This window comes from Myotis myotis, unplaced genomic scaffold (genome assembly GCF_014108235.1).
Source record: "Myotis myotis isolate mMyoMyo1 unplaced genomic scaffold, mMyoMyo1.p scaffold_m19_p_20, whole genome shotgun sequence".
NCBI lineage: Eukaryota > Metazoa > Chordata > Mammalia > Chiroptera > Vespertilionidae > Myotis > Myotis myotis.
This window is the reverse complement of record NW_023416325.1, coordinates 19,218,550-19,242,303: the sequence shown is the minus strand read 5'-3', so window position 1 is coordinate 19,242,303 and position 23,754 is coordinate 19,218,550. Positions and strand designations below refer to the sequence as shown.

General features: G+C 50.9%; 1 protein-coding gene across 1 annotated transcript in view; it reads left to right on the top strand.

The window, feature by feature from the left end:
* SPRING1 (SREBF pathway regulator in golgi 1) overlaps nt 1-22,695 on the top strand; it is a 71,066-nt gene extending 48,371 nt beyond the window's left edge. The window contains exon 5 of the mRNA XM_036353274.1: nt 22,666-22,695. Within this exon, the coding sequence (XP_036209167.1) occupies nt 22,666-22,680 (15 nt within the window). The 3' untranslated portion in view covers nt 22,681-22,695. The remainder of the gene's footprint in view (nt 1-22,665) is intronic.
* Nucleotides 22,696-23,754: the final 1,059 nt, after the last annotated feature.

Sequence of the window (23,754 nt, the reverse complement as noted above, 5' to 3'; positions counted from 1 at the left end):
GAAGGACAGACAGCGCTTCTGCATGGAAGGCCGCAGGCCCAGATGTTTGCAGCAGCAGATGGCAGGCTGAGCAGAGCCCTCCCCAGTCCCCTGGCCCCACGAGGGGAAATGAAGGGGCGGCCAGGCTCCTCGTGAGCACAGCCTCCAGCGGCAGCGGCAGCCTCTGTGGACATGGTGTGCACATCTGCCCCTCCCCTCCCAGGACTGATCCAAAGCCAAGTCCGCAGGCATCTGGGAGAGCCACATCTAGCCGCAGGCTCGCTCGTGCTCCTAAGTGATTGTTGCCCAGGGCCTGTGCCACTGCAGGTTTCAAAGCCTGTCAGGCCTTCACTGCGGCCAAAGGGACGAGGGAGTGGCCCCGGGCATCCAACCTTCCTGCCGGTGGAGACCGTTCACAGCTGTTCAACCCTTTCGAACCCCAAACCGAGGCCCCTTCTTGTCAGGTGGAGGAAGAGAGGCCCAGAAAGGCAGCCTAAGCGGCCTGGGTACGGCGAGGTTCTATTCCTTACTCTCAGTGAAGGTGCTATTTCCTGGCAGGCACAGCAGTGGGGGTGGGGGGCCGAGGCGGTGGGAGGTGAGTGGGGAGCAGGTGGGTGGCAGGCACCAGCACCTCCTCGTGTGTTCACAGCCGAGCACCACATCCCCATCAGTGTCTCTCTCCCAGCGAGCTCTGTGCTTAGCATCCTCCTCCACCCAGCTCTTCCGGATGCCAGTGGGCGCTGGCCAGGGGGAGGGAGAGGGAAGCGGGAGAGAAGGAGGGGGTGGGGGAGGGAGAGCCGCTGGTCAGTGCTGGTCCTGGCTCTGCCTCTGTGGTCTCTGTGCCTCCGGGGTCCTCTGACCCCAGGACCTTAGCCATCCTGGCCACAGCGCCCTGAGAGGTCGGTCTCTTCCTCTTTGGCCGAACTGAAGAGGCGGGTGTGAAGCCGCAGGGCCTTGTGGCCACTGGATCAGAAGCCCCAAATCCACTGCTCCAAGCCCATTCCCAGCACCAGTGTGAGACCTGGGACATATGGGAACCGACTACACTGAACTGGAATGGGAAGGTGTGGGCGGGACTGGGGGCTTGTGCTCAGCACCACAAGTGACCAGAGAATCACAGAGATGAGGGTAAAAACCAGCCCCTCGGAGCCCTCACAGGAGCAGCTGATCGATGCTTCTCTCTCAGCACTGATGTTTCTCTCTCTCCCTCTGCCTTCCTCTCTGAAAGCAATAAAATTATATTTTTAAAGAAGAGAGAGAGAAAGGGAAGCTGGTCAGGGGAAGAGAACCAAAGGTCAAGAGAGATGGAGGGTTTTCAGGACCCAGAACTGCCTGTGAGCATGACCTCTTGGCTGCAGGAACTCCGGCAGCTTCAAGCCTGGGAGGCGTTCCCTTACCTGGCAGAGTCTCTCACTGAGGACCCCCAGGTGCCAGGCGCTGCTGGGCTCTTTTCTCTGTCCCTGCGCACCCAGGGCGCGTCCGCGTGGCCCTGCCTGCTCCTGTCCCCGGCCTGTGCCCCTGTGGCGATGAAGTCATGGCTACATCCAGGGAGGAGCCAGCTCACCCCTCAGCTCCTTTTGTGATGGGCTGTTCCCCAGAGCAGCTGCTGCAACAACATTTACTTTGTACAGCGGCCAAGTGAGAGAGAGAGAGAGAGAGAGAGAGAGAGAGAGCGAGACTAAGAGCAGGCGCACACTAGCCAACCCCCTTCCGAACGTTTCTGCAGAATCTGGCACTCCTGCTTCTAATCAAAATACTGAACTTTGGAACAAATTAACATTCCCCAGCCCGCGCGGGGAAGGCGAGCTCAGCCGAGACAACTTCAGTTCACAACCACAACAGAAATAGCTGCTCCCGGAGAAGGCGCGCTCCGCTAACAAGGTCACTTTTGTTTTGCTTCCCCTGCCATCTGGCCCGGTGGCACCAGGGGCTGGATTCGGTGCCGGGTGGCGCTGCAGAAGGCTTCCCGGGCTCCTGGCCGGGGTGCCGCACTACGGCACTTCAGACGCCCCCCAGGAAGCAGGCGGGCAGATGGAGCCCCGGTTCCCGGCCGGCTCTGCTCCAAGGCCCGAGTGTGCGGAAGGTGCGACAGCAGCAGACAGCAACAAGCAGGAGGGAGGCCGAGGAGAGCAGAAACCATGACAGCAGGCGAGAGCTCGCTTCCTCTCAAAGAACATTCCAGAACTCGGCGCAGGCCTCGCTTGAAAGCTGGGAGCTAAGTTCCAGAAGGAGAACAGAGAAGCATGATTTGGATACTTTTTTCTTTTCTTTTTTTTCTTCCCTTCTACTTCCAAGGTTCAGCCTCTCTCAGTGGTTGATCAGGACTTCCCTTGGCCTCAGTTTCCTTCTCTGTAGGATGGGAACCGCTGGTACAGATGGCATGCTGTGATCGGGGGGAGAGGCCGGGGCCCGGCTGGGGTTCTCAGAGGACACACACACGCACTCTGACCTTTATAGCTGAGGGCTCTCACGTGGATGAGCTAGAGACCCCTCCCCAGCCCTGCGTGGGACTCACGGGGCGGAAATGGCCTGCAAGGTGTAGAGCTGGGGTTTGAACACAAGTGTTCGGTGACAGGATGCTGCTGCTCCTGCTAGACTAAAGGTCTTCAATCTTTCACGATCAAAACACATGACTGTACAGAGCGGGTTCGTGACCTCCCAGAGCCCTGCACCTCCTCGGAGGAGTCCAGGGGTCCCAGTTAGTTACCACAGTGGACCTGCTGGGAAAACAAATCAACAGAACTTTCAGTAAAGTGAAGAAGGGTCCTTAAAAGGACCCGAATCTTTCCTACCTTTAAACCAAGTAAACAAATTCCCTAGGGCATCTCCTTCTTCTATTTCCCCCAGAAAAGATACATAAGGCAGCTGGTTTCCAGGCGAGTGAACCTGCTTCCAAGGGGTCTGAGGTTGGGTGAAGGCGCGGAAGTTCCTGGGCCCCATGGTTATGTCACTCTGCCCCTGGAGAGGGGAGTGAGCCCGGGAGGGAGCACAGGGTCCACGGTCACAGGTCCTTCCTGAATCAAAGCTGAGCTGTGACGTCATGTGACAGGATTGAAAAGGCCCACAGTGTTAAGTGGTATCAGGACCGAGCCCCTCTCTCCTGCCCCCAGGCCACAGGGGGAAGCCTTTGCATTGCCCCCCAACGGAGAACAGGGGGGCAGGCCGCTGCTCCCCTTGGCCTAGGACCTACCCATCTGCTCACTCGTCTTAACCTGCCTTTTCCCTTCTGTGGCGGCCTCCCAGACCTTGGGCTAACTTGGTTAACTCGAATGGGACAGGGTGGCATGGGGCAGAGATTGATGTTCTAGGTAGAGAAGTACAGGCCATCAGAACATCTTGAAACAGGAAAGAACAATGGTAGTCCCAGAATTTTCTATCTCAAAGACGCATGTTGATACCTTGTCTTGACGTTGACTTGCAAAGAGCACGTCAGGTGACTCTGAGGCAATGGGAGTTGTCTACATCGATGCACGCGGGAGGAGCTGGTGGAGATCGCCTGGTGGCTCACGGCCAGGCAAGGCCCTCCTGGGCCCACCATTGGGGAGGGACTTTGTGCTTCAAAGGAGAGGGGACTCATGCAGGTGGAGACGATGGGCCGGGGAGCGCCAGCAGCCCAGGAGGAGAGGAGAGGCCGGGGAGGCCGACCTGGAGGACGGAACTTCTGAAGCAGGATTCAGAGTCACGTGCATCAGGATCATCTCAGGGGCTGTCGCAAATGCAGCTGCTCGTGTCCACCTCAGACTCCCGGAACCAGCATCTCTGGACAAAGAGCCCGAATCTGCTGAGTGAGCAAGTGCTCGGGGAGCTCTTTATGCCGGCTTCATAGTCCACATTTTATCCTAAATGCAAAGAGAAACGACGCAGTCCGTTTTACGCACATCCTGCCTCTAGGGTAGGAATTGAGTGGAGTGGGATAAGGAGGGAGGTGGACAGACCACTTTGGCGGCTGACGGAAGTCCACGCTGCCTCCCCTGTCCCTCTGTCTCTCTCCTCCCTGCCAGGAGCACTGCGCAGACCGGCTCCGGACTTCATTAACCAATCCCGGGCCCCCTGCCGGGTCCTCCCTGGCTATCTAGACCCTCAGGCAGTGACTGAGAGAGACTGTGGTCCCCCAAAGTGACAGGGGGATTGACACTGGGCCTTGGATTGTCCACATCTTTTTTTATAAAATCTATTTTTATTGATTTCAGAGAGGAAGGGAGAGGGAGAGAGAGATGAAAACACTAACAATGAAAGAGAATCATTGATCAGCTGCCTCCCGCAGGCCCCACACTGGGGATCGAGCCCACAACCCGGGCATGTGCCCTGATGGGGACTCGAACCGTGACCTCCTGGTTCATGGGTAAATGCTCAGCCACGCCGGGTGGGCTGGATTGTCCACACCTGGAACCTCAGATTGTTTGTTACTCCTTTAACATCTGACACAGTCAGTCACTGTCAACACAGCAGTTGGTTGACCAAGGACTCCTCCTCCCCGAAGTGTAGGACAAAAGCTACCACCTCACCTGCCCAGGCCGGTTTAGCCAGCATCAGGCCTGAGAATGGGGGAGGCTTTCCGTGGTTCTCATGTTACCATCTGGTCCTATGATTCCGTGACATACGCTTACGTGGTAGGGAGTCAATCAACGGGACTGTCACTTCCTAATGGGTCCAGGTGACCCCACTAGCGCTCCTGGTTTGAAAATCACCAGGGAGGAGCCACGCCTCTCAGCTCTCCCCAATCAGAGGCTGTGCTAAGTGGCTCTTGATTCAGGCTGGTGCTTAGCCAAACCAGCCCCCCCTCTTTCAGTTAAACAACACGTTTTTCATTCTGTCTGCGTTTTCAAAGAGAGGCTGACAGAGAGAGAACGGCGCAAGTCGCAATCCGAGAGTTTCCTGCCGCAGAGCACACAGATGAAAATTGATCTTAAACCTTTTACTGTCATCGTTTACCGAGTGCTGGAGAGACACGCATGTGAGTCACAGAGAAAAACTCCCAGCCCTGGCCCCTCGCTGCACGGCAGTAAGATGCCCGGATACTGTCGCTTGCTGACATGCAGAGCTGAATCAAACCACAGCCCAGCGAAACGTCCTTAGGCTCCAAAAAACGTCAAGGAGATCTTTGCCTCTGCCTTCATTATTTTTTTTAATCCACTTTATTGAGGAATAATTTACATAGGATAAACGACACCCATCTTAAATATGCAGGTTGATGGTTTGACAAATGTATACACCCAAGTAACCATCGCCTCAATTAAAGACTAGAATATGTATACCACCTCCCAGAATCCCTTTGAGTCTCTTTGAAGTCAATCCCTTTTCATGTCTGGCCTCAGGCAGCCACTGATCTGGTCTCTGTCACTCTAAATGTACAATTTGCATAATTTCATATAATGGAATCTGACAATGTGTACTCTTGAGATTCAGCCACATTGTCGCATCTATCAGTAATTTATTTCCTTTTGTTATGAGCAGCATTCCATATTTGTTTATCTATTCACCTGTTGTTGGACATTTGGGTTATTTCCAGGGTCTGGATATTATGAATAAAGCTGCTATAAACATTTTTGTGCACGTCTTTTTATGGACATATGTTTTCGTTTCTCTTGGTTAAGTCCTTAAGAGCAGCTGGGATATCTTTACTTTTTAAGAAATTGCCACATCTTTTTCCAAAATAGAGGTGCCATCCTTACATTCCCACCAACAATGTATGAGTATTCTGGTCACTTCACATCCTGGCTACCACCTGCTATTATCAGTCTTTTAATTTTAGCCATTCTAACGGGTGTGGGGCCATCTCATTGTGGTTGTTATTTGCATTTCCTTCATGACTAGTGTTGAGCAGTTTTCCATGTTCTTATTGGCCACTCACATACCTTCTTTTAGTAGTGTCCTTTCTAATTTTTTATCCATTAAAAAGTGAGGCTGTTTGTCTATGATACATTGTAAGCGTTCATTTTAGATTCTGGCTACTAGCCCTTTGTCAGGTAAGTGTGGTGTGTGTGTGTGTGTGTGTGTGTGTGCACATGTGTGTTCTTTCAGTCTATTGCTTGGGGCTTTTTTTTTTTAAATTTTCTTAACTGTGTCTTCCACATAGCAAAGTTTTAAACTTTGATAAAGTCTAGTTTTATGAATTCTTTTCTGGTCTGTGTTTTTTGTGTCTTATCTTAGAAATATTTGCCTGTCCCAAGAGCAAAGATTTCCTCCTATATTTTATTCTACTTTTATAATTTTAGCTTTTACATTTATGGTGTTTATTTTTTTCCATCGAGGCATTCAGTTGTCCCATCACCATTTGTTGCAAAAGTTTTCTTTCTTTATTTGATTACATTCATGCTTTTATAAAAAAAATCAATTGGCCATATACCGGTGAATGTATTTCTGAACTCTCTCTTCTATTCCACTGATCTTTATGTCTATCTTTTCAACCAATACCACATGGTCAGGTAATTCCTTAACCTTTGTTTTTCTTTTTAAAAATGGTTTTGTCTATTCTAGGACATCTGCATTTCCACATAAATTTTAGAATCAGCTTGTCAATTTTATTAAACTCTGCTGGAGTTTTGGTTGAGGTCATGTTGAATCTTTTGATCTATTTGGGGAGAATCAGCATCTTAACAATTTGTTTCTATCCATGAACATGGTATATAATTTATTTTAGTCCTTTAAAATTTTTTTCAGCAGCCTTTTGTAGTTTTTACTGTGAAGATTTAATACACACTTTGCTAAATTTATTTCATTTTTTTGGTATTGTAAATGGAATTGTATTTTTATTTACTTCCAATTGTGTATTGCCTCCTTCTCCTACTCTCCTCCTTCTTCAGTTATCTCTTCCTCCCTACCTGTAACCTGCCATTAACACCTTAAATAAATCTTCTTGTCAAGGATGATATTGAGGGTTTGAAAAGGTCCCAGTTGATGGTTTAGTCAAGAATTGGCATTGATGCTACTTTATATCTTGTTTCTTGTCTCAGAATTTACAGCTATTCTTGGCATAAATCTCAGCTCATCAAACCATCTTCCTCCTATCACTTTGCCCCTTTTCACAGCTCCCACAATCACACCTCCTCCATGTAGTCTTCAAAGATGGCAGGTTCTCTGGTGTCCTTTCAACATTGAATCCTCATTTATTCACCAAGACACACTGATTGAAAAAATTATCGTTTGTTCAAAGAGAAAGAATTTTCTGTTGCTTAGCTCTTGTATGACTGTATTCGTTTCCTAGGACTGCAGTAGCAAGGTACCACAAACTGAGTGGCTTAAAACAACAGAACTGTATTTTCTCACAATCCTTGGCATTTCTTGGCTTGCAATGCATACTTCAATTTCTCCTTCCATCTTCGCATTCTCCGTGTGTGTGTGTCTGTGTTTCTTCTCTTCTTACAAAGACACCAGACATATTAGATTAAAGGACCACATATTTCAGGATGACCTCATCTTAACTAATTATATCTGCAATGACCCTGTTTTCAAATAAGGTTACATTCTCAGGGACTGGAAATTAGGACTTCAATATTTGTGTGTGTGTGTGTGTGTGTGTGTGTGTGTGTGTGTGTGTGGTGATGGTGGACAGAATTCAACAAATAGCTTTTTCTCTTTCTCCACTGTTTTCCCTTATTCTGGTCTCTTTAAGTGTTACTAGGGGACCCAGTTCACCTTCTTGGCTGTTTTTCCTGAAAAGGTGAATCACCTCTTTGCCCATCTTGATCGCGTTTTTGCATTTCTGTTGGTCAGTCTACCACATCGTGTGCCACCCGAGGGCAGAAGCCACCCTGCTCACCTGGGACTACAGCTCAGAGCTGGACTTCCTCCGGGGAGTAGCTGTTCCCTTTGGGCATTTCAGGTGCATATCCAACAACCCCTGGTCTGTCCATGTGTAGGTTCATGAAAAGGATGAGGAGGCTTTCAGGAAGCGGTGTCATTTAATTTTCTGCTTTAGGAATTTCGTCGGTAGAAAATACTCTGGATAAACATTTGGGGTTCTATCTACAAGTCTTCCCGACGGACTAATATATGTTCGAAATATAAAATAAAAAGAGTCATTTGTGTAAATATGGTATAACTGAGTGTTTTCAACCTTGGCACCGTTGGTATTCTGTTCCAGGTTATTCTTTAACAGGTGGGGGCTGCCTTGTGCATCATAGGGTGTTGAGCAGCATCCCAACCTCTACCTAATAGATGCCAGTAGCACCCCCTCCCCCGGTTGTGACAATTAAAAATGTCTCCAGACACTGACAAGCACCCCTGGAGGCAGAATCACCCCCAGTTGAGAGCCACTGTAGGATTCTGCAAGGTAGATGGAAATCTTAATGTAAAGGCTGTAAAAATCATCCAAGTTTCTCTTTATTTTGCTTTCCTTTTAATAGTTTCCTTGTCTTTTCCTTGCTGCTGCCTCTATCCACCTGGGACCTGTTGGGTGGCCTCATTCACGCAGAGGGGAAATCAGCGCCCCTGTTTATAAAAACTCCAGGACTTGCGGAACCCGAGAAACCAAGCCAGGGCTCGACATGTTAGCGCCACTCTCGACGCCCCAGAATCTCCTGAAGCCCTTGCTGAGTTTCTCCCCAACTCATTGAACGAGAAAGAAGACGACTAGGTTTTGGAAGAAAGACTAAAAACCAGGGGTGGAAGTCACTGGAGGAAATGCAGAACTGTGTGTGGAAGGGAGGACTGGGGGGTGGACCTGGGCAGTTGCCCCAGAGCTCCCAGGTGCAGTGCTTCCTGCTGGGGTTCCCACCGACGCAGGAGACCAGAGGGGCACCCTCTAAGGTAGAAGTTGTGTTTTGTGGCTGAAACAAGGGGGGAAGACAGGGCTCCCTACTTGGAAATGGCCTTGAACCTGCCCATGTCACACTACTCTTACCTTCAGTTTCACTTAGAAAGCGGCAGCATTGCAAGGTGGGGACTGGCTGGCAGGTGTTCCCGAGGAATTAGGAGAATGCTGCATCGGAGTGGAGGCCCTTCCCGGGTTTGGGGTCTGCTCCGTGGTGTAAACCCTTCAAATTGTGGGATAGGTGTCTATGGAGCTAGGAAGCATTCCATCTCATACTTAGAAATGGAGGGAAAACTCACAAAATTTAAAATTAGCCATTTTAAAGAATATAATTCAGTGTACTCTGTACATTCAAAATGTGTGCAACCATAATCTGTATCTAGCTCCAAAATAGTTCCATCCCCTCAAAGGGAACCCCCAGGCCTCCCCAGGCCTCCCCCCCCCAGGCCCTGACAGTCACCAGTCTGTCTCAATGGATTGGCCTCTTCTGGGCATTTCATGGAAATGGAATCGTGCAGTGTCGCTGCTGGTGTCTGGCTCTTACACTGAGCATGTGTTGTGGAGCGAGTATCAGTCCTCCATTACTGTTCCTGGCTGAGTAATATTCCATTGCACGGGTAGACGCAGTGTGCTTGCCCATTCATCTGCTGGTGGACATTTGAGTTGCTCCCACATGTTGGCTATCTATCTATATAACAGAGGAATATGCAAGTTAGCCAGGATGCTGCAACGTCATGACCGAACAGCAGGGGCCTGAGGCTGGCGCCTGGCCGGGGCAAGGGACCTCAGGCCGTGCCCCCCGCCCCAAAGCTGGGCCGGGGGCCTCAGGCTGCACCCCTGCTCCAGCGCCGGGCCTGGAGATCTCAGGCTGAGCCCCCCGCCCCAGCACCAGGCCGGGGGACCTGAGGCTCCCCCCCCCCCCCCCCAGAGGGGCTTGATGGGGGTGGGGCCAGCCGGGTCTAGGTCTCACCCAATGGGAGTGTGGCCGGCCGGCCGGGTCTGGGTCTCCTGTGTTTTTGAAGCACGTGCCAGTGGTGGCCAGGGACTTGACTCTAGGTCCTGCAGCGCACCCCAGACTCTGACAGGAGGGAGATTTTCATGTACATTTTACTAATGTTCTTTCATCTCTGACACCTCTATTATAGAGAAAGGGCAAATAGCAATATTAAAATATTTCCCCTAATTAATTCCCTTTTAATGTGCATGAATTTCATGTACCAGGCCACTAGTTAGGAATAATGCTGCTATGAACATTTATGTTTCTCATACTTAAAAATTTTTAAAAAATATATTTGTATTGATTTCAGAGAGGAAGGGAGAGGGAGAGAGAGCTAGAAACATCAATGATGAGAGTGAATCATTGATCAGCTGCCTCCTGCACGCCCCACCCTGGGAATTGAGCCAGCAACCCAGGCATGTGCCCTGACCGGGAATTGAACAGTGACCACCTACCTGGTTTATAGGTTGACACTCAACCACTGAGCCATGCTGGCCGGACCTGAAAAAAGAATTTTTTTTTAATGTGGCAAAAAATGCATACATAAAATATGCCATTTTAAAGTATGCAATTCAGTGGCACTAATTACATTCACAATGTTGAACAACTGTCACTGCAATCTGCTTCCAAATCTCCCCCATCACCCCCATAGGAGCCCTGGTACCCAGGAAGCAACAGCTTACTTATTAAATCTCTAGGATTTATTTATACTACAATAAAGATGCAGCCTTTTGGATAACCAAGCAAACAGGCCCACTTCCTCAGGAAATCTGATCTTTTCTTATTTATTGAGCCTATTGGACTGAGTCTTTTTTTGAAATGAGCTTTATTGAGCTATAATTGACACACTTAAAGGGTACCGTTCAGCGGTGTTTGATATATTCACAAAGGTGTGCAATCATCACCCAAAAATATCAGCCCCGTTGGCAGTCACTTCCCATTCTGTGCCCACCTGGTCCAGCCCTGGGAAGCCACTTGACTCCTTTTAGACTGAGCCGTAAATACTCTGGGCTCTAGACACCCCCTCCCCTTTGGATGTGATGGTGAACATCTGTCAGTGAGGTTTTTCTAAGGCAGAGGATGAGCGAGAGGGAGGAAGGAGGGGACAGGCGCGATGGGGCAGAGAGGCAGCAGATATGTAAGAAGCTGGGACTGTCTGGCTTAGGAGATTCTCAGAGGAAGAGGAAGTAGATGATGAAGAGGAATACGTTGGGCTCGAGCCAAGCATCTTTCTTTGGGAAACTGTGCAGAGTTCTTTTCTGTGAAAAGAAACGGTGACGTCATGGACATTAGATGGTCGGGGTGAATGTGCCGTTGATGACACGCGCTGCGGACAAGCAGCAGCAGCAGCAGCAGTGTTGCTGGTGGTAATTCTCCTGACGTCTTAAAGGAAAGCGGGGACATTATCTGAGGGCCTCCTGCTGTCCTCGTTGTTATGTGTATGAGGTACCTGACTTGCCTGGGGGATTCTAAGTCTCTTCATTTTTTTGTGTTGCTAATCCTCACCTGAGGATATTTTTCCCATTAATTTTTTTCTTTAGAGAGAGTGGGATAGATGGAAGGAGGGAGAGAAGGAGAGAGAGAGAGAGAGAGAGAGAGAGAGAGAGAGAGAAAAAAACATTGATGTGAGAGAGGCCACATTGATCATCGATTGGTTGCCTCACACATGCTCCTGCATGAGCCCCAACCAGGGCTGGGGATGGAACCTGCAACCCAGGTACATGCCCTTGACCAGAAATCAAACCCAAGACCCTTCCATGGGTGGGCTGATGCTCTAACCACTGGGCCACGTCGGCCAGTGCTACGTCCCCTAATTTAATAGGCTCCTGAACATGTAAAAGGGTCCGCTGGTTATAAATGTACTTAAATGCACATTTTCATCTTTTCCCACGATATTCAATTGGGAAAAAAACAGAAAAAAAAAAACCAAACCAGGCCCATTGGGAGGACTTTTCTCCCTCCGATGGGTGAGGCAGAGCATGAAGGGTGTCTGTGTAGGCGGCATTATGGCCCCTGAAATGCCCACATGCTAATCCTCGGAACCTGTGACCATGCGCCCTTCCGTGGCGAAAGGGACTGTGCAGATCCCATTACGTTCAGGATCTTGAGATGGGGGTTATCCTGGGTTAACCAGGTGAGTTGAATGGAATGACAGAGTCTGAGAAGATGTAACGCGGAAGTAGAGGTATAGGGGATGCAGGGCCAGAAGCGGGGGACCCCTGGGCAGTGGGCTCTCCCCTAGAGCCTCCAAGAGCACAGCCTGCCACCCCTTCTAGACTTCTGACCTGCAGGCCATGAGGCAATGATTTTGTGGGGTTCTTTGTTTTAATCCTTACCTGGGGATATGTTTTTTATTAATTTTAGAGAGGGAGGAAGGAGGTGTGTGTGTGGGGAGAGGAGAGAGAGAGAGAGAGAGAGAGAGAGAGAGAGAGAGAGAGAGAGAGAGAGAGAGAGAGAGAACATTGATCAGCTGCCTCCCATATGCCTCCCTACTGGGGACTGAACCCGCAACCTAGATATGTGCGTTGGCTGGGTGTCGAACCCACAACCCTTTGGTGTATGGGACGGTGCTCCAACGAGTCCTCATTCTCTGACTCCCTGACTTGACTGTCTCTGGTGCCGAGACATCATGCAGGGCTCAGGTTAGGGGGTCCCCCGAGTAACCTCTGTCCCTCCAGGTCCGTTGATCTGGGACCGTCATTGCTCGGCAGCGTCCCTGCTCAGCGGCCCTGGATTAGTGTCTGACTGACTAACTGGGGGAAGGTGTACGCTCAGCCGGAGCTGGGAGGCTCGAGGGGCCTTCTCAGACCTGTGCTTCCCACAGGCATTTGCGCGAACACTCACGGGACTAATGCTGACCACGGCTTCGAAATGTTTTAACGCACCAGCCACGCAAGAAACCCCGGCTTTATGGCTGACGTTGGTCACCATGTTTAAAGTATGACCGTGTTCCACACATTCGTTGATATTGTCTCTACGACTCTTGTCGCCAGTTGTTGAATGAATGGCCCCTATTGTCTTCAGGGGCTCTTGGCATGTGGGCCGGGACCGTGCGGAACCTCGACACAGTGATACATTGCACCTTTACGTCCTGTTGGATGCGGTGGCTCTTTTGAAAGGAATACCCTTCTGATGTGCCCAGTAAAACCCTCTTGGATGTGCCAAATGCGGACAGTGAAACTTGTAAGGAATTGTAAGCACAGAAAGTTAGCATCTGCCCGTCTGGCCACAAGCACAGTCTTGCTGTTGGTTTCTTGTGGTGGACACTTGATTTAGGAAGCACTTCTTACTCTTGGCGATGTCGTTCCCCTCCGCGGTGTCACAGTCCAGCTCTCAGGTTCTGAAACTGGAATAAATTGCCCTTTGTTACAGTAGGTAAACTAAAGTGAGTCCATGTAAAAGCTGAAATGCCTTTGAAAGAGAAAGCCATGGGAACTGATTCCCATTGCAGAGGTCAAGTTAGAAGTGACCAGGAATGTGTATTTCTTTCTTTTAATTCTGCTGAAATGCAGGAGGTTTATTGTTCTTTTTAAAAATATATATTTCTAATGATTTCAGAGAGGAAGGGAGAGGGAGATAGAAATATCAATGATGAGAGAGAATCATTGATTGGCTGCCTCCTGCACGCCCCACACTGGGGATGGAGCCCACAACCTGGGCATGTGCCCTGACTGGGAATCGAACTATGACCTCCTGGTTCATAGGTTGACGCTCAACTACTGAGCCACACCAGTCTGGCTGAAATGCAGGAGGTTTCCAGCATGTGTTATTGGGATGCTAATTTCATAAGATGAATAATACGTGTTAAGTGGGAAAGGGTTCCATGGTCAAATAAGTTTGCTATTAAAGTATATTAAAATTTCCTAGGCAGAGATGATACAGTATGTTGTGATTTACAAACTTAAGGCTCATTGAGTTTTCCATTTAGGAAATATTCATGATCTTAGAGCTTTAAGAAACACACTTGGGGAAGGACTGTGTTGAATGGCTTCTTCCACTTGAGGAAGCAGGCCTGTGTCTCCTGACACACTCATGGCTCCGATCCGGAAACGGGCACCTCTTCACATGGGTCACAACTGCCCACCCACAGGTCACAGTCACACATATGTGGGTCATAAAGACAGATCATTTTTCTGCCTCCAGTAATTTCCCAGTGGGTTATTTTCTAGTCTCCTCGTGGTCTAGTAATACCATTTTCAATCCAGCCTTAGAAGTAGCCCCAGTCACTTCAGTAACAATTGTATATCTAGGGAATGGGGCGGGGGAGGACATGAATATTTATTAATCATCCCCCATGAGATGGGTGCTTTGTGTATCCTGCTTACACGTCACACTCACCCTGCTGAAGTGAGTATGATGCACCTTTGGTTCATGAATGAGAACATTGAATCTCAGAGAGGTTAAGTGTCTTGCCTCAGGCCACACAGCTTACAGGTGGGGTGGGGGGGAGGGGCGGCATCCGGATCCTGAATCACTGACCCCAAAGCCCATCGTCTTCCTAACACACCCCCTGCTCCTCTGCACTTGGGACCTGTTTCAGTTTGTGCTCTCCATGAGTTTACGAAATGGCGGGTGTCGATCAGACATTTTAAATGGAGTTGTATCTTCCCGCTGGTCACATTGATTTCAGCAATGCTTCATCATCGGATGCTTGAGTCCCCAGTTTCCCCATCCCTTCCCTGTTCTCCATCAAGTGATTAACAATCTGAAAAACGGACTCCTACAACACGCTAGGGAAAACGAACTCTGATTTCACTTATTTTCCATATTTCTATGCTTCACAAAGGAAGTGTATCTTTTCATTCATTTGCTTACTTATGGAGAACGTTAGAGCAAAACAGACGGGGGCTCCCATCATCTGACCTTGGGTAAAGGGAGCTCCCATCATCTGACCTTGGGTTAAGGGGGCTCCAATCATCTGACCTTGGGTTAAGGGGGCTCCAATCATCTGACCTTGGGTTAAGGGGGCTCCCATCATCTGACCTTGGGTAAAGGGAGCTCCCATCATCTGACCTTGGGTTAAGGAGGCTCCCATCATCTGACCTTGGGTTAAGGAGGCTCCCATCATCTGACCTTGGGTTAAGGGAGCTCCCATCATCTGACCTTGGGTTAAGGAGGCTCCCATCATCTGACCTTGGGTAAAGGGAGCTCCCATCATCTGACCTTGGGTTAAGGGGGCTCCAATCATCTGACCTTGGGTAAAGGGAGCTCCCATCATCTGACCTTGGGTTAAGGGGGCTCCCATCATCTGACCTTGGGTAAAGGGAGCTCCCATCATCTGACCTTGGGTTAAGGGGGCTCCCATCATCTGACCTTGGGTTAAGGGGGCTCCAATCGTTTGACCTTGGGCGAGGCACTTCATGTCTGTGCCCGTTCCTCAGGTCTGTGTAATGGGAATGGCAGTTCTGGCTCAGAGGCTAGTGGAGGCCGAAGAAGGGGCGAAATGGGACGTGGATTGAAAGCACTTACGGGGAGTGTGGGTTTCTTCTCCCTTAATACTGGGGCTTCCTATTGGTGATAAAGACGAAAAACAGGGAAAAGGACCACCGGGACACCATCTAAGGCTCTGGAAACAGGTGCGAAGGAACTAGCACCGGCCGCCGCTGCTCTTAGCGGCCGGTGAGCGCCCATTCAGAGCGCACGTGAACCTGCGGGAAACACGAACAGGCATTAATATTCACCGAAGAGCAAATATTTGCGAAGCTCCCGGCCTCCATGTTTGTCTTCACGCTGAGAGCGTCGTCAGCAGAAGGAACATCAAACAAGAGCCCGGCCCGGCCGCCCGTGGACAGGAGGTCGCTGGCGCGCGGGCCTTTACCTGCGCTCTGCCCTAAACCGGAAGATGGGCTGGTGTTTAACACCAGGTCTTTCACTGAAACATGTGTCATTTTACAGCGCTCTTATCTCGCCATCCACAGGCTACCCGGCACAGTGCTTGCCCATGCTCCGGCCGTTTTGTTGAATTAATGACTATTTACAGAAACACGCTCAACTCCACGGCCCTCCGTATTTAACTCCCGAGATGAGCGGGTTTCGTTTTATGCCTGGGAATAGTTCGGCTCCGGAACGCATTTTCCCGAGGAGCGCGGCGAGAGGTGAAACAGCCTGACTTTGCTGGAAATAATAGCTGTGCCATTATTTGTTCCCCAGACTCGCTGCTCTGACCTTCAGCTGTCCGAGGCCGGCGGCCGGGGCTCAGCAGAGAGCGAGCGGGCGTCTCACTTCTGCCTGAAATCTTAAGTTGACTCAACTCTTACACACACACACACACACTCAGACACACACTCACACACACACTAACATACACACACTAACACACACACTCACACACTCATTACACACACACACACACTCACACACACACACTCAAAGACACACACACTCGCACACACACTAACATACACACACTAACACACATGCACACACTCATACACACACACACAACACACTCAGACACACTCACAGACACACACACACTCAGACACACCCACACACACACATACACTCACACACTCATTACACACACACACTCACACATTCACACACACACTCACTCACACACACTCATAAACACACTCACACACTCACACCCACACTCACACACACACTCACACTCACACTCACACACACACTCACACACTCACACACTCACACACACTCACACACTCACACTCACACACACTCACCCTCACACTCACACACACTCACCCACACACACACTCACACACTCACACACACACACACACTCTCACCCTCACACTCACACACTCACACTCACACTCACACACACACACACACCCACACACACACACTCACACACTCACACACACATACACTCACCCTCACACTCACACACACTCACCCACACACACACACTCACACACTCACACTCACACACACTCACCCTCACACTCACACACACTCACCCACACACACACACTCACACACTCACACACACACACACACTCTCACCCTCACACTCACACACTCACACTCACACTCACACACACACACTCACCCACACACACACTCACACACTCACACACACACACACTCTCACCCTCACACACTCACACACACTCACACACTCACACTCACACACACACTCTCACCCTCACACTCACACACACACACTCACACACACACTCACACACACTCACACACACACACTCACACACACACACACACACACACACTCACACATACAGTTGCCCCTGGCAGAATCCTCGGTCATCCAGTTCATTTATACCTGCTTCTGGCAGGTGAACAAAGAGCGCTGAAGCATCTGCTAAACGGCACCTCTCACTGTTCATTGACCCCCTACCCACCGCACCCACCATACCCACCGCACCCACCGTACCCACTGTACCCACCATACCCACCGCCCTCACCTCACCCACCGTACCCCTTCAGGACCCATTACACTCTGCCCCAGCCTCTCCTAATCTCGGGCAGGGCCAGCTTCACTCTGCCGGGACCGGAGCGGCGAGGTTCCCCAACCTTGCACTCGCTTGCTTTTATGAGCCCTTTGGTATTCCCTCTGGATCCTATAGATTAACCCATTCACGGCAGGTCCCACTGGGAGCCCGGTGTAGCGGGCCTGGCCACTTTGGAGGGAGCGCTTTGCGCAAAGCCCATGGAGGCGGCAGCGGAGCCTCCTCCCGTCACCCCGGTGGCCGATCCGAACACACTGTTCCGGTTCTCCTGTTGGAAGGAGTCCGGGGATCGGGCTGGGCGGAGGGGCTGCTGCTGGCAGCAGTGGAGGTGCCGTCTCCCTTTTGCTAAGAGGGGATTTAAAAATAGCGTCTCAAGAAAATCGTTGCAAACAAGAGACCGCAGGGACGCCACTCAGAGACACGCCAGGAGGATGTTGCTATTCCTGTGAGCTGCTTGGGTTACGACGATGACTGATTTTTAAAAAGTGGGTGGGGGAGCAGCAGGATTGGAGCACTAGCGAAAGCTCTCCAAGCTCGTGCTGATAACCGGGTGTGTCTGGCCGAGGAGAGCACAACTCTCTGAGGACGAGTGCCGCGCGCCTCCCTCTGTGCCTGTTGGGCAGGCGCCCATATAATCAGAGACGAGGGCCTTCCTTCCTTCTTAAGCCTAAAAACCTTCCCTTGCATGTACGTACAGCTTTTTGTTTTTCTGTCCATCCATCCATGGACACTTGCGATGTTGTTGCTTCACCTTTTGGTGATTATGAACAGTGCTGCTGTGAACATGGGTGAGTCCTGTTCCTTCATTAAAATTCTAGTCCTCGCCCTGGCCCCTGTGGCCCAGTTGGAGCCTCGTCTTGCACACCAAAAGGTGGCAGGTTTGATCCCCGGTTGGGGTGCATGTGGGAGACAGTGATCCATATTTCTCTCTCACACCGATGTTTCTCTCTCTCTCTCCCCCTCCCTTCCTCTCTCTAAAATCATTTTTTTAAAAAAAGTTCTAGTCCTCATCTACTTCCTGTACCTCCCGCAGTGAGCTATTCCTCATAACAATAATCAGGTGAGCCCAGTCCAGGTGTGCAATGCCGGAGACTTAGAAGTTGAACGTGACATTGGCAAGTCCCTTGGTCAGGCTTTAGACACACACACAGGTGCCTCCCTCCCACATGTCCCGCCTGCCCAGGACTGTCTTGGTTTACACCTGTCGCCCCAGGTCGCTCTTCACGCCACGCCCTTGCACGCCCAGGCGGCTCCTGGTTTGGAGCAGGCGTTCTGTGGTCACCATGGTCACGGAGAAAGCTGTGCACTGGGGCCATCGGAGGAGAAGGTGAAACTGGAGAAGGAGGTGGTACATTCTGGAGAGACTCTGGAGGAGGGTTTGAGATCCAGAAATGACAGTTGGTGTGTAGCCTTCACCGCATGAGGAGAACCAGGGAGGGGGAGCAGGACTTAGGCCCGAGCGGCCCCAGGATGCTGGTCCATTCGAGACAGCGGTTCTCAACACGGGAGCTTTGTCCCCGGGGGGCACGCGCAGGGTCTGCAGACATTGGTCACAGCTGGGTTGGGGGTGTTGCTAGCATCTAATGGACAGAGACCAGGGATGCTGCTACACATTCTACAGGGCTCAGGCCAGCCCCTTATGCAGGACAAGTGGTTACTGGGCCCTGCATGTCAGCGGTGCCAGTGTTGAGAAACCCCAGGTTAAGAGATGTGAGGAATGCCCTAACTGGCTTGGCTCAGTGGATAGAGCGTCTGCCTGTGGACTGAGTGTCACGGGTTTGATTCCAGTCAAGGGCACATGCCTGGGTTGCAGGCTTGGTTCCCAGTGGGGGATGTGCAGGAGGCAGCTGATCAATGATTCTCTCACTATTGATGTTTCTATCTCTCCCTCTCCCTTCCTCTCTGAAATCAATATATACATATATATACACACACACACACATATATATGTAAAGGAAATGGACTTTGACGTGGAGAAAGGAGGCCGGAGAGAAAGAAACAGCAGTAGATTACACCATCGGGGGCCACAGACGGAACTGCAGCCCGGGAGGCAGGAAACGAACATGGCTTTTCTTCTCTCCAAGGAGCCCCGACCGGCTCCCAAATCACTAAGCCCCCTTTCCCCTCCGCCTCCGGACCCTCCGCAGCTCAAGGTGTCTGACAGAGGCTGAGAGCCACTTCGTAAGGTGCTTTGAGACATTGGACGCGGCCTGTGCATGGGTTCTCGCCTTCTGGGCCTGACCGCGAGGGGGCAGGGCTGGGAGTGGGGAGAAGCGTGGCTGTGTTTACAGGGCAGCTCCCAGACGCACGAGCACTGATCACGCCACACCCACTCCTTTCAAATCAGCAGTGGGTATTCCCAGGACACCCACGTGATGTGAGCTTTGGCGAGTCCGGCTCTCTCATCGGCCGGCATCCTGGGTGGGTGACAGCAGGCAGAGAAGAGCCGGGCCCTGTCTTGTTGGGTCCTGTTTGCAATTTGGCGGCCTTCAATGTGCGTGCACATCCTAACACCCGGTGACGTCATTGCCTTGGTTGCCAGCGCTCACCTGTCTGAGCTGAACTCAGTTTGCAAATGCTCCCTATCGACTCTCTATAAATATTCATCAGCGATGAGGTCAGATGAAGCCATGGAATTCAGCAAAGGATCATCATCACCGTCTCCCTTCCTCTCTGAAATATGTATATATATATATATATATATATATATACATACATACATACACACATACACACACACACACACACACACACATATATGTAAAGGAAATGCCAGCCTTCCCCCCTCCTTCCCACAGGAGCCAGGGAGCCGCAGGATCCCATTCCAGCAGCTGAAGGAAAACAGACGGAGCTGCAGTGCGGTCGGACGGACGGACGGACGGACGGGGCAGGAGAAGATGAGCAAGATGTTAATTACGGGGACTACGTGCCCGGTGACGGATGTGCTGCTCCTGAGGGCCTCGCCGCTCTCATTGACTCTATCAGGGCAATTTCCCTAAGTGCAGTGGGGACCGGTGACGAATCTTTCTGCCAATAAAAATATTTGCAAGACACTTAAAAAAAAAATTGGTAAGCCCACCTAGCAGGCGAGGCTGGCTTACATACTGATGAACTGGAAAATCAAAACGACCACAGAACTCGCCTTCCAAGGGGGGGGGGGCGTGCGGGGGGAAATCACGTAAATACCAAGAATTATTGTCATTAGCCCCGGGTCACACATGAGCAGCCTCCACTGCTGGGTGTAGTGGCCCTGGCCTGGGTCTTTGGGTTCTGGCCGGAGGGAAGGGGTGGGCTGCCTCAGTTACAGACAAAATAGATGACTAGCCTGGTGCCAATTAACCTCCCTTTAATTGATAATTAATTTTAAAACCTATTTACTCTCTGTGGAACAGCTGCGACTTTAAAGAGACTACTGCGAAAACACATAGAGGAGCCAGCCCTCGCTCAGGAAATGAAGGGGGCCTCTCGGGGAATGAGAAAGTCCAGGCCTCTCGGATGAGCCAGGTTATTAAAGGATCCTGAACGTTCACGAAGGTGACAGATCAAAGCCATGGGGTGGTCGCAGCTGCCTCCTACGTTTGCTGTCTCTTTGCAGCACTGCCCCCACGCCTTGATGGGGGACCAGCTGTCCCCGTGTGCCCGGGACCCAGGGCTTCCCGGGACATGGGGTTCTCAGTGCTAAAAAGAGAGAGCCGCACACCCTGCCTGGGCCCTAAACCCTCTCGGTTGATTCTTTCCGTTCCCTGGGTTCTCTGGTCTCCCCTCAACTCCATTCAGCAACGCTCTGCACCCCCACCCCCCACCTTTTAGCTTCAGGGCCCTGGAGAGCTTGCGGAATGGCCACGTTGATGGATGCCCAGAATTAGTTATCAAACCCCTTCCTCGGGTGACTTGTCCAAAAACAGGTTTATTACTATTTGTCTCAGTATAAAAGCAACTGGAACCTGCTCACCAACAAAGAATAGCAACACGTTTACAAAATGCAGAGAAACATAAAGAGACTATAAACATACAGAGACTATAATTCAGAGAGCAAAGCAGAGGTCAGGGTGAGTCTCAGCTCTTGTGGAAAACGCTGCCAATGTGTTTGTGCTGACCCCTTCCTTAGTCTTTAAAACAGTGAAGTCACACATCTTCCGGCCAATGTTAGATTTCACTCATTTACTCTTTAACAGCCATCATGATTATTCTAGATTAGAGGCCCGATGCACGAAATTCGTGCAAGAGTAGGCCTTCCTTCCCCTGGCTGCCGGCACCCGCTTCCCTCTGGCACCCGGGACCTGGGCTTTCCTCGCAGCCCCAGCTTCGTCCTGAAAGTCATCCAGAAGGACGTCCGGCCTAATTAGCATATTATGCTTTTATTATTATACTAGTGGCCTGGTGCACAAAATTTGTGCACGGGGTGGGGGGCGGTGTCCCTCAGCCCAGCCTGCACCCTCTCCAATCTGGGACCCCTCGGGGGATGTTCGACTGCCAGTTTAGGCCTGATCCCACAAACTGGCAGTCAGACATCCCTCTCTCAATCCAGGACTGCTGGCTCCTAACCGCTAACCTACCTGCCTGCCTGATCACCTCTAACCACTCTGCCTTCTGGCCTGCTCGCCCTCAACTGCCCCCCCTGCTGGCCTGCTCACCCCCAACTGCTGGCCTGCTCACCCCCAACTCCCCTCCCCTTCTGGCCTGGTCTGCCCTAACCACCTCTGCCTTGGCCCTGCCACCATGGTTTTGTCTGGAAGGACGTCTGGAAGGTCTCCCAGAAGGTCTCCTGGTCTAATTAGCACATTACCCTTTTATTAGTATAGATACTAGTGGCCTGGTGCATGAAATTTGTGCACATTAAAAGGGAATTAATTAGAGGAAATATTTTAATATTGTTATTTGCCCTTTCTCTATAATAGAAGTGTCAGAGATGAGAGAAAATTAGTAAAATGTATATGAAAACCTTCCTCCTATCAGAGTCTGGGTTGCACCACGGGACCCATAGTCAAGTCCCCACCCACCCACATGTGCCTCGAAATGGCACGAGACCCAGACCAGCTGGCCCCACCCCCATTGGGCTAGATCCAGACCCAGCCAGTCCCACCCTTGTCAAGCCCCACTGAGCAGGGGGCACATCCTCAGGTCCCCCGTCAAGCCCTGTCGGGCGGGGGGTGTGGCCTCAGGTACTCCATCAAGCCCCGTCGGGCGGGGGGTGCAGCCTGAGGTCCCCCGTCAAGCCCCTCTAGACAGGAGGCGCGGCCTCAGGTCCCCTGGTCTGGTGCTGGGGCGGGGGGCGTGGCCTGAGGTCCCCTGTCAAGCCTCACGGGGGTGGGGCGGGGGCGGGTCCAGCCTCAGGTCCATGCTGATTGCTCGTTAAGGCTAGTTATGGGAACTCAGCCTCCGCTGTGGACGCAGCCATCTTGTGTTATGGAAACACATCCCCTCCCCTGCCTCCGCTGTGGGCACCACCATCTTTGTGATGGAGTGATGGTTAATTTGCATATTCCTTCTTTATTATATAGGACACTCAGAAGTGACCCAAACATGGAGATTCTACTACTCCCAACGTAATCTGATGATGTTTTGGTCTTTTTCTACTTCTGCTGATGAAAAACTCACTCTGGCTTGTTCAGAATTCAGTCCAAAAACGTGCAGAGGGCGCTAAGAGAATCATTACCGAGTGCGTGGATTTGACGGCGCGAAGAGTCTTGGAGCGCTCTCCTTGCTCGAGTCTAGACCTGTTGACCGGCCCGTTGACCGTTACTCCTGTAGGGCTGAAATGGGTTAAGCTCGAACTTTCCTCCCCCGGGGAGTGTCCGAGTCCACAGGAGGCTCTGCGACTCAGCACACAGTAAACCATTGGGGACTCTGAGTTTGAAACCCCAATCCCCTGGTGAGATGTGGACGTAATAATATTTACTGGTGTCTGGCGAGGGGGTTGGTAAAATACCCAAGTGCTCCCCAAGTGGAATTCTCATTATGTGCAGCCCAGTCAGCTTCCGCCCAATTACCTGAGAAAGTGCTAGCACTCGAAGGAATCTCTCTAGATGGCCCTGCTTCTGGAAATGCTGGACTTACAAAGTGCTTTTTATTCAGGCGCTCGCTCATTACTCCCCCCCCCTCCCGCTCTCCTGCCCTTTCTTCCTCTGAGGCAGCTGGGCTATCTAGGTACAAACTCCACTCTCTCATGGACCAGCTGTGTGCCCTTGGGCAAATTGCTTAACCTTTCTGTGCTCAATTTTCTCATCTGCAAAACAGGGAGCATAACAGTGCCTGCCTCACAGGGTTAGTGCAAAGTTGCAATTTAATATGCATACATAGTGCTTAAAACAGTTCCAGCACATAGTTGCTCAATGCATGCTAACGTCTTTGGGATTCATTCAGCTAAGATCTACCGAATTACTGTAATGAGCAGGGACTGAACTGGGTCTGGGGACCCTGGGTACATGAGAAAACATGATCTCTGCCCTCAGGGAGTCCATAGTGCAGCGAAGGAGATGGTCGATAAACAGTGCGATTTGGAAACAGCCCAGTGCCCATCAGCAGATGCGTGGATAAGAAAGCTGTGGTACATCCACACAATGGAATACTACGCAGCTGTTAAAAAGAAA